Source organism: Thunnus thynnus, chromosome 20, assembly GCF_963924715.1.
Source record: "Thunnus thynnus chromosome 20, fThuThy2.1, whole genome shotgun sequence".
NCBI lineage: Eukaryota > Metazoa > Chordata > Actinopteri > Scombriformes > Scombridae > Thunnus > Thunnus thynnus.
Genome location: NC_089536.1, coordinates 11,480,737 through 11,492,893, shown reverse-complemented (window position 1 = coordinate 11,492,893; position 12,157 = coordinate 11,480,737). Strand labels below are relative to the sequence as shown.

The 12,157-nt window shown below is 38.7% G+C and overlaps 1 protein-coding gene across 2 annotated transcripts in view; it reads right to left on the bottom strand.

The window, feature by feature from the left end:
* LOC137172247 (testican-2-like) overlaps positions 1–12,157 on the bottom strand; it is a 47,722-nt gene that overhangs the window by 15,027 nt on the left and 20,538 nt on the right. Inside the window, exon 2 of one of the 2 annotated variants that reach the window (XM_067576557.1) lies at positions 4,693–4,738. In XM_067576557.1, the coding sequence (XP_067432658.1) occupies positions 4,693–4,738 (46 nt within the window). Of the gene's footprint in view, positions 1–4,692; positions 4,754–12,157 lie in introns of those variants that run through there. The other variant, XM_067576558.1, reaches the window with a different exon arrangement.

Below are 12,157 nucleotides of genomic sequence, written 5' to 3'. Positions count from 1 at the left end.
AATATTTCATTTTGTTAATGCAGGTTCAAGTCAAGGACTATAAATTTTTATGCTTTTTTGTGTGGTGTAATTCCCCATCTTTCTTCTGTGCCATTTTATTATTTTTTGGCCACTGAGCAGTCACTACCTGCCGTTCACTCACACAGAAGCACAGCTACAGGAGGTGCAGTGAGCCATGCAGTGAGCTGAGCAGTGAGCTGTGCATATATAAGAGGAAGAATCAAATAAAACTAGACAGTATTCAGAAAGCACACACCTCCACCAAGGCTCTACAATCCTCTTTATATCTTAGTTCAATAATAGAACATTTTTATTAGCTGCTGGTGAATTTTTGAGAGAATTCCAAGAAAAATTGGAATAGCAAAAGACAATCTAAATATGTTATATCTTCATTTAATGAAGAGTGGATACAATTTGTAGTATTGAAAGACTGTTTCTTTTTGGTTCGTAAAAAATTTGTCAAAGGAATAGTTCCACATTTTTGGGAAATACATTTTTTGGCTTTCTTGCTTTCTAAGAGTTAGACAAGAAGATTGATAACACTCTCATACCTTCCCCCTAATTATTTAAGTAGCTAAAATAGCTTAGCATAAAGACTGAAAGCAGGATGAAACAGCTAGCCTGGCACTGTCTAAAGGTAAAAAACAAAATCTCCTAAATCTTACATTACATCTCATTTGTTTAAACCGTACAAAATTCGAAATGTTGAAACATTTTATGGAGAGTTACGTGCTGTAATTAACAGTTACACAGCAGCTACTTTTAAGAAATTATTGTAAAAATCTAGTATGCATATGCTATAAGTATTTTCTGTCATTTAAAGAATTGTTGAAAGTCAAATTTATTAAGAATTTTGCAAATTAACAACTATTTATGAACCCAAATGCAACAAGGTACTCACCAACTAATACTACTACTGCTACTTGTTTCTTATAACTTGTACCAAATTGCCCCACCTTGTGTAAAATGTCCTAAAAATGCACCGTTAAATTTCTAGGAAATTAGTGTGGAATTAAGTATCTGTGGACCTGTAAAATAAAACATTACCATCTTGTCCTTTTTCTACCTTTAGGCTCAGCCAGGTTTGCTGTTTCCTTTGCTTCCGGTCTTCAGGCTCAGCTAAGCTAATAGCCTCCTAACTCTAGCCTCTTATTTAGTGGACAGACATGAAAGAAGTATTGATAAACTCATCTGACTCTGGGTAATAAAGCAAATACGCATATTTCCAAAAAATAGCCATTTCTGATACTAACAGATTAATCTTAAAGGAATCCAGGCAACAAAAGGATATTCCTACTACACCTCTCTGTTCAGGAGTTTTGAGTCAAAACCTAAAAATAAAAATTTGTTAATTGGTCCATGATTAAACCTTACCATATCTGGTAGTTTTTTTTAAATCCTGCTGAATGACACACAACATTACTATACTGTTTGTCCCCATAGAAACACAGCTCTGTGTTGCAGTATAGTTTTAGACGGTGACGTGGAGCTCTCTCACTGCTCTCATGTACAATATTTACGAGCATCTTCAAGTCTGCCTCCAAGCAACAGCTTAAAACCTTCACACAGTGCTCTTATCCTACACCTACATACTGGAAATAAAATCCAAACACAAGATTTAATTTGCAATAAAGATCGAGTGGGTTATCAAGCGTGCCTGCTCTCCTGGTTGTTGTTTACATATTGATGCTTTGAGAATTCAGTGCAGGACTGCTATGTGCAGAGGCCATTATGGGTTTTAAATCTCCCTGTAATCATGTCAGCAAAGGCGATGTGACTGCACCGAGGCAGTGTCCATTTTCTAAGAGATTATTATTATTATTACGCCACGATCAAAAACACATGAGAACATGGCTGCTTTCTCATCCACGAGCTGCAGTCTGTACTCTCATCAGAGCTCTGAATTCTCTACTGAACATGAAGCCTTGCAGATGGACAGGATCCTCCATCAAAAGCTTTCAACCATTTGCTTTAAAGTCAAATTGTCAGAGTATGCATTTGATAAAAAGTATTTAGAAGCTATGAACAAAAAAAAGTTATTGGGCTGCCAAGAATTACAGTAGCACCGGTCTGAAACCAAAAGATTTATCTGTGATAAACATTAAAAGCATGAGAGAGAGAGGCTCATTTGACAGCTTTAAGTGAATTAGTTTGAACTGGATTTGCAATTACTGTCATCTTGGAAGTCTCTTTTATACCCTTCAATTTAATTGGCGGTCACTGAGTTGAAGCAGCCTTCAGCTTTTATTCAAATTCATTGGAGCTATGAAATTATTTACTTATAATTAGTAAAGATGCAACACACATTCAGCTCTAATTCTTTTTTTTATAGCACATTGTTTGAATAATTTTCTGAAGTCAGTTGTTTTCTTTTTTATCCAATTAGTACAATATTTCTTATTCTACGGGTCAAACATGACAGTTCCTCTATTAATTCTGAGCAGTGGGCACCTTATTGTTTTGAAATGACCCTCAAACATAGAGCAGATTCCGGGGCTGAGCTGATGTCTTAATCACCTCACTTAAAAAAAAAAGCATCGGTGGTGTCTGAAGTCTCTTGTTAGGTCCTTTGTTGTATCCGGGGCTTGCAGGTACACCTTGCCGGAGTTTCTGCTGTCTCGTTGAATTTGCAATGAAGAGGACCCTGATCAATTAGGTCTGCAGAATTAGTCCCAGTGGGAGCTGGGACGGGGATGAAATCAATGGTATTCAAATGAACATCGCCCACACTACAGCAAGCGAGGCGTTTTCTTGAGATTACATTAGTTATTCCCCCTGTTGTAAGAACAGATGACTGGGATAACGTCTGGAACTGCTTGTTCTTACATCTTCCTCCTTTGAGTCAAGTGTCTTTTAAGTGAGGCAGTGTGGGTGTGGTGCTATACCCGACCTCCCACACTCACCTCGCAGCAGGAACACACTGGTAACCCTAAGGGGCCTGCTAAATTGGCTACACTATGTATGAAACGTACTTTCTAGTCTGACCTGTAAAACGATTCATACTTCACTTCACTACCTCCACCAAAGAAGGGTTAGTATCAGCAGTTCAGTTAAAGCAGGTACTTCCTGGGGTTCAGCCAACAGCTGCATGCTAGGATCAGTGTTTCTATGATTAAAAATGCACAGGCTGAACTGCAGCTGAACCAGATGTACTATGGAGTTATCTTAAAATCTGCCAAGCACAGGAGATTAATGGCAACATGACACACCAGTTACCTATACTGGTGTCATGGGAAATTGGTTGTTTAGAGAACCTACTATTTCATTAATTTCTCGGAAAATAATTATGATTACATATATTATGATCACTTTTGATTATACAACACTAATTATTACTCTTTTACTCATATTATGAAATAATTTGCCCCTACAAGTGCTAAATAGGTTAAAAAAATTCCGTCTCATCATAATTTACTGATAGCATCAATTAATTAGCCTATGTAAAAGACCTGCAGTTGAAGTTAATCTTATAATATACCTACAATATTTTTTTCTTTGTAACTGTTATTTATAGCTTCAGGTGTATAGATAACTATATACTTGCCTATGTCAGCTAATTCATGGTGTGCTGAATTTTCCTACTGCCATGAAATATATTAATTCTTAGAAATATTCAAATGATCTGGACAGTCAAAACATCCCCTTATGTACACTTACATTTCATTCTATGACTATAAACTTCAATTAAAGCTGCACAGTTGCATCTTAAATCTCAGAGAAAGTGACCTCGAGTGGCAGTTGATTGTACATGACAAGGCGGCTAAACCACAGCTGGACTTTAAACTTCAGCTTCTGAGGTTACAGCAATCAGATTTCAGATCATCAGCAGCTATATATTTGTGACCAAATGAAAAAAAAAAAAAAACTACTAACAACTAGAGTAACCAAGACCTTGTCTCTAGAAAGATGGCACGGCTGATGAATTTTGCAAAAGCTTGGCTCCATACAACTCATTAATTTTTTCAGGATTTGGGTAATTATTGGAAGATAGTGCAACTTCTGCAGAGGTATGCATTCTCTAAGTGATTTCTAATTACATCAGTTTCATTTCTGTTCAATACAAAAAGACCGTTTGACTGAAATAACGCACAACTGTTCTCTATGTTCAAATAGTTTCCATTCCTCCTCCACAGCTGATTTTCTAAATGTAAGATTTTTTTTCCAGCTGAGAACAGACCCAATGGAGGTAAATGGAGCCTGGTGGGAGTTTCGAGTTGAGCCCTCAGCAACAAAGGCAATTATAGCAGGCTTTTCAAACTAATGGATCCGACTGAAGGCTCAGTCTTTCCTTTCCTGAATCACAACTGCGTCCTCACCCTCCACAAGCTCTGACACCCTGGACCAGTGCTCACCACGGGCTGGATGACCTCAGGCAACTGCTGCAATTAAAAGAAGTCGGCACTTCGATAATGTGCACCATGCTATTTCATTGTCTACAGCAGATTTATAAAGGTGGACAGCACTTAGCATTGATTATGCTGGTAGAGTCTGAACTGCAGTAGCTTTTTTTCCTTTACAGTGGAACCAGCCATTTAAGTAAATCCATTTAAATATTAAGCTGCATATAGTACAGTTCCATGCACTCAGGCTGTAAGTGGAAAACACACAAAACTTCACAAGAAACAACACATCCATCCTAAAACGTCCTCCACACGTGTAAGTGCCACAGAAAATCTTTTTTTTCTGACTTACTTTCATCAGAACCTGTGTTCTCCTCCATGTTTTTAAGGTAGTCATCCTGGAAAGAAAACATATTTGCATTAATGGATTTAATAATTCATGTTAGGCAACACAGTGGAGGAAGCATGCTCTTGCACTCGTGCTTAATGAGAATTCAGAGGAGCATAAATAATGAAGGAACATAACAGTCATGCAAAATGATGTGGAAACTTTGCTTCACATCATGAATGACATTTTAAATCTGGATGTGATTTTAGCAATTCAAATGCACTCAGCTCCGATGATGAAGAGATGGCAGCAAGTGAGCAAAAAGCAAATTATCATAAGACATAAGATTTTAAGATTTTTTAAAAATCCAAGGTTATTTCAGTTCCATTAAATTCTGGGAGAATCTTTATGCACTGCATATACAGTCAGTTTGATGGGTCAATCTTTATTTATTTTAAATTACATAATAACAGTGAAAATAGAAATTAACCAAGTGCTAACACAGCAACAAAATAATGTATAAATGTCAAAAAAGGATTACAGCATCCAATCAAGCATGTCATTTATCAAGTTTTACTATTAAATGTCGCTCTTTTGCTGATGACATTCAATTATACTTCAGTAAAATCTTAAATGATTTCAAGTGGTGAATGGATAAAAGTTTCAGTCAGGATAACATATACATCCAGTAAAACACTGCCCTTCCTTGGTCAACTAAATCAATATATTATTTTGACTTATTCGTATCTGTATATAACTTTCATTTATGTTGTAGTTCTACCTGTTTTTTTTCCAACTTTTATATCTTTATCTGGCTGTTTCTTGTGATGCTGTAACACCTAATTTCCCCCCCTGTGGGGATCAATAAAATGGCATCTTATCTTTGTTTCAAAATTAAGTTGTTTTGGAACAGCACACAAAAAATAGCATCCTTGTTTGTTTATCTCCTAATTAAAACAAAAATTAGACCTTCCATAGATTTTTCAGACGAACAGATAATTTATGCATTAATTTCTTCTCCTGAGAATTAAATAGTTCTCATTTTAAAAAAAAAAACAAAACAAACCCAAACAAACATATGGTTCATTTATGGACATATTTTAACCTTTAACTGATTGGTCTGGTGCATGGCTACATTTCAGACCTGCTGTCATCATATGAGTCAGAGAGCAGCTTGAGATCATCAGACTGGACTATCCCGGCTGTTTCCCCCCTAAAGGATTTGTTGTAGAGGTGACTTTGGCTCTGAAGGCCCCCAGACTCAGTGTGAATGTCCTGAGGATATCAGGCTGAATGACTCAGTGTTTTCTTAAAAATCACTTTTGAAACGTTTGGGTTATTACAATGTATTGCTGCTGTCCAGTGAAAACTGTGTCTTTCCAAATTTGGAGGTTTAAAATTAAGCATTGCTTTTGGGAATGAGAACATTTTTCTACATCTTCAGCAAAATAAACTATTTAAAAACCCATCAGAATATCAGAAAAATTACTGGTCACAAAGCTGACCAGTAATTTTTTACTAGGTCAGTTTTTCTCAGCTCATGAAAAGTTAAAACAATAATAATTTTCTTGACAAGACAATCTCATCTCAAGGTCCACTTACTTGCTTGTAATCATCAGAATCACGAAGAATTGAACTCCTACAGATCTGTGGCACTGATGAAGACCATGTGGTATGGTCAAAGGCTCCAGAACAAGCGAGTGAGTGGACCTGGAGTTTAGGTTGCTTTGTCTGAAAAACTTCTGTTTCCAAGGCCAAGAGTGAACCATCAAACTCGACCATAATGTCTTTGTGGCACTCTTATTAAGGACTCTGCAGCTCTTGTTTTAAAAGGTCTGTATAAACACCATTATTATTATTTATTTATTAATTATTTATTCACTACTGACAGTAGTTGTTGTAGATGTAGCTTCTAACATCAAGTAAACAGCCAAGGCAAGAGTTTAAATGCATCTTATAAGGATCCTTGGACTATTTTAGCTCCTGCACTGTTGCAGAGGGAATATTTGCAAACTAACTGTTTTTTAGATTGTGTCCCTTGCGGTGTTGCGCTGGAACGATGATAAAAATTCAGCGTCCCCCTGCTGTATCCATTCTGACCCATTTCTCTCTGTGTCAGGACAGAGAGGATCAACTATAAAGCGGTTACTACTCGGCACCAGGCCCAGAGAGGACCCTAAGGATCAGGTCTGTTCAGTTTAGCTCGGTCTTATTCGGCTCAAGGGACACGAAGACTGAGCTCTCAAGTCAAGCTGAAAGAGTATAGCCGAAGGCATCTTAAATACTGTGCACAGGATACAGAGTTAAAGAGGTAGTTTTTGTGTTGATACTTTTGTTTTTCTGGATTGAAATGAAGAACACACATCCATTTATGAGTCATACCACATAAAATTTACAGTTGTGTTTGTTTTTTTTTCATTATTAACGATATTTCTACTTCTTTTCTAGGAAGCAGTATGCATATAGCTGTACATGCAGATTTGATGTTATTTATGTTTTAAATGTTATTGCTTCTAATGTTCTTTATCTATTTTTTTTGCAGTGTTTTTCACCTCTGAGTTGTAGTTAAAGGCAAATTTCCACTACAGCGGACAATGATGTATTTTTTGTGCTCTAGCCAAGATGAGCTTTTACTCATAGGGCAGGTGACACCTACAGCCTAAAAGAGATGTCAAAAAAGACAGAAAATGCTTTGTACACATTCACAAAAGAGCCACTAACCTCGACTTCCTGTAGCAATGACAAGCAGCAGTGGGGGGAGAGAGAAAGAGAGAGAGCCATTGTTAGAGATAAAATAACACTTTGCAGTTTTCATTTTGCTTCCATTCAGCATGCAAACAGTGGGTTGGTTTATTACAGTTATGGCAGCAGTTAAACTGTCAGCCCTTAATGCACTCTGATTGCAAATACATGCCTTAGTCTCGCTCCTCTCGGGGGACAACATAAGACATTCACAGAGGATTATGAGCGCCTATTAACCGAGGATGATCAGCTGCCACTTCTGTGAGCTGGCAGGGGTCCCGATCACTAAGGGCTCATTCTCTGGCTGTGTTTACAAGCGACTGCCAAACGCCAGCCTCCTGCCAACTCGGAAGTTGTGGATAAGCCATGACATACCGCATCGGCCTTGGGAATATACAGGCAAATTGGTGGGAATCTTCAAAGTCAACAGGCAGATGTGATTTAGATGTTTTTTATAGTTGCGGCAGACACGTAGTACACATTTACTAAGCATAGCATTGACAACACAGACAGATATAGCTCCTGTAAAGTACAACCTTGAGTTAACAGGGGAGTGACTGCTTTCCTTTCATTCCATTTCACCGTCTAGGCTTCGATCCAAGGGCATTACACATCAATACCCACCACAGCCTCTCCCTGTGTGTTTCATCATTCAATGCTCCGGTGTGTTTGGGAGAAATATAGCACTGCATGGTTTATTTCAGCCTGTGGTGGATGAAGTATTTGAAAGCCGCACTTGAGTAGAAGTACAGATATCTTACCACAAAATGACTTTGGTAGAAGTTAAAGTCACCAGCATTTTGAGAATTATGAAGTTTATTCTTTTGAGCATGAACACCACTTTAAAAACGGAGCCTATGTTACACTTGAAGAAAAACAAGGTTTTCACAACTTAAAGAATTTAAAGAACAAAATCCAGTTTTTCCTTCTTGTTGCACACATTGAAGGAACTGACTGTGATTACATGTGACAAATAAAGATTGATTGATTGCTTGATTAATTTATTGATTGACTGACTGATTTAACCACTGAATTTTGACAGAATTAATTCAAAGCAAAACTCAAGAGTTTAACATATGGCATTTTTGAAATCCTGAACACTCTTCTGTAACCTGCCACTACCACACATATTTCCTCCACTGGTGTAAAATACAAGTAACCTGAGGAAATATTCAGCCGGTAGGTTATACCGTTAAGAGTGTTTAAGGATTATGGACATGTCTTCAAGAGTTTTGCGTTGAATTAATTACGACAATATTCAGTGGTAAACGTTATATCTGTGATTTGAATGTAATCAGCAACGTTAGCTAGCCATCATGTTAAACCAGATATCTGAACAGGCTTAAAGGACCAGTGTGAAGGATTTAGTGGCATCTAGCTGTGAGGTTGACCAACTGACCTAGCCCTCACCTCCTCCTCCCCTTCCAAGCGTGTAGGAGAACCTACGGTGGCCGTGAAACTTGTGAAAAAGCCTGAAAGGCCCTCTCTAGAGCCAGTGTTTGGTTTGTCTGTTCTGGGCTACTGTAGAAACATGGCGGAACAACATGGCGGGCTCCATGGAGGAGGACCCGCTCCCTCTGTAGATATAAAGGGCTCATTCTAAGGTAACGAAAACACAACAATTCTTAGTCTCAGGTGATAATACACTAATGAAAACATACTTATGAATATTATATTCCATTTCTGCCAAGTCAGTTCCACTACATTCCCCTAAATTCTACACACTGCACCTTTAACACTAATTATGATAATTAAAGAACATTAACGTTGTGGCTTCACGGGATTAATCTTAATTTACTTCAATGTGTTTCTTGAGGTTGGATCGAGTTTTTAAATGCCAATATTTCCGTGTCATTGGGTAAGCATAAAAGGCATTTCATCCGGTAAGAAGAATCTTTCACTCCAACATGAGACATTTCTCGCAAATATGGGTGTTCATCTACGTAACCACCATTGTTTGTGGTTGAAACTTAACGCGGCTTTGAGAGCACTTGCTTGCACTTGCCCATTAACGTGATAAACCAGTGATTTAACTTGCAAGCTAGGACCACTGATTCACAAAACCTGCTTGCTTGTTCCAACATCATTAGGCTACCAAATTTCTTCTGATTTGTTTTTTATGCTTAGGGGCAATGTATCAGAGTAAGAGTATACATTTTTTTAGGAGGGGTAGAACAGAAAACAAGTGAAAGTTGACAGAAATATAAAATCTCACAAAGTACAGATACTCCCAAAAAATACTTAAGTACTTTAACAAAGTATTATTATTTTTAAACACACACACACACACACAATCAGGTTTCCATCACTTCAGAGGACATTACATTGACTTAACTATAACCACTACTTGCCTAATCCTAACACTTACCCTCATCTTAACCTAACCCTAAGTTTACCTTATCCTTAAACGAAGTCTTAACTGTAAAATTAATGATTATCATTAAGGGGACTTGCTTTTCGTCCCCATTAGGGAGGCGAGTCCCCATAACATGACTGTGTAAACAGATTTATGTCCCCACAACATGAGGAATACCTGGTGTACACACACACACACACACACACACACACACACACACACACACACACACACACTCACACCTGTCTACTTAACAGTGCTGTGACAGCATCTTAATATATAACTATGAACAATTTACAGGCGGCACAAGGACGAGCCAAAAAGCCAGCGGAAGGCTTTAAAAGACTGAGGCAAGTATTTATCACCAAGATGCAGCAGGACTTTAGATTTCACCTTGGAGACTGTTTCTTAGAGGTAAATATTTTCTCTGTAGCAGTTAAAATGTTCTGGAGCTACATATACGAGGGGCAATATCACTGTTTGCTATCTTAGAAATCTTCCAAACCAGCTGGAGTCATATGAAAGGAGAAGGAGAAAAAAACCTTTTAACAGGTCATATGAAATGTAAACACCACCACCGCTGAATAAAATTGCCTTTTCTTTTCAGATCTGCATCTTTACATGGCATTTTAAAGGTTATAGCTATAACACTGAACTTTCAGGGTGATGGTGCAGTATATAGAGAAATTATTGCTAAGCCAACCTTAAATCTCAGAATGTGCTTTAGCAAGCACTGGAAAAATTGTAGAGTACCATAAAATCCCACAAAACGGCCGCTCTCATCATCAAAGACATGACTGCCGTAGCATGTCGCACGTCAGATGTAACGATTACTTAATTAATTATTCGCAGTGCTTCTGCAATTACACAGCTCCCAGTGCTGCAGGGACCGATGGGAGCCCCACAGCGTGTCCTAAAGGCAGGAGTGCTTATCTTCTCCCAGCAGCAGTGTGACAGCAAGGACACCAGGCTGAGGCTGCATTTAGTCCTTCACCAAGGTTGAGAGCTAATGCTGTCCCACTGAATCCCAGCCAGGCTGCTGCTACAGTATGCAGCAAGCCTAGACAAGAGGGAGGGAGGGAGAGAGGAAGGGAAAGATCAGGGAGCAAGGAGGTATATATTCATGGTGGAGGTCCCCTGAGTTATGTGATTCATATCACACACACCACCTCTTCTGCCATTTGTCAACAAGGCTGTAATGCAGCCAGTGTAAAACAGAGCCGGGAGGCTAATGGAGCTTGACTATCCAGATGCTGCGACTGCTCCTCCTGGACCGCTCACCGGCATTAGGCTGACAGCGTTTGGCCGCAAGCCTGACTGCGCTCCTCTGAGTTAACGTCTATCTCACCTCCACCAAGCCCCCGTCTGCAGGTGACATAAATACCACTGATAACCCTGAACCGGCCAACCTTAACGTCACCCCCCTGCTGCACACACGCACACACCTGTCCTTAGCAGTGACCAAAATGTTCATACACATCCCAGCTCTGCATGACAACCACAGGGGTAAGCTGAACCTTTTAGTCTTAAAGCAGTTAAGTGCGTGTTTGTTTCTCAGTGAATAAATTGCTCAGCTTGGCTTGTGAGCTAGCCAGTTATGCACCAATCTGATACTCACTATTGGTCTGACACAAGCCAAACACTGGATCAGCTGCCAGAAGAAAATGTCATTAGAGAAGTCATTAAGGTAAACAAAGTGGGGATGTTACGTTCAGTGTTCAGCAGTTCACATTACAGTCATTTGATTAATTTTTCAGTAACAAGTAGTGTAAAATTTGTGAAATTCAGTAATTATGTTACAGTTATTAATCCCAGTAATGTTCCATTATTTAGACAATTTGAGGGTCAACTTGTTTGCTGTCTTACTGGTAGTTTGCTGGAGGGTTGATATCAATTTGGTCTCTGTGTGTTCAGTGGACAGGCTGCCCGGGTACGTGCTAGCTTGGGGCTGGCATCAAAGAGGAGAAATGTGACTCCAGGTAAATCCAAAGTTGTCTTATTTTCATGTAGTGTCTTCTTAACTGGCTTGCTAAGATTACCCACTGGTAAGGCTACATTCAGGTTTAGATTGTCCGAAAAAAAAGTCACACTTCGATTATAACCATTGAACAAATATACCCAAAAAAGTTGTACAGCAACACTTTGTAGCAACATGTCATGTGATAACAGCAGCAGTCACTATAGTGAGAACTCCAGGATGGTGTTATCATACTTTACACTAAAAGAGGAAAACAGCCAAATGGCAGACTTCAAACTTTTGCAATACTAACGTTTTCATGAACAGAATTAGAACAGGAACACTGCAACCGTGCAAAAGCATTGTGAAAAGGAATATGACAAAGTGGTACAAGCAACAAGTATTGAGAAGAAAAGTGTCACCGGAACAAGAAA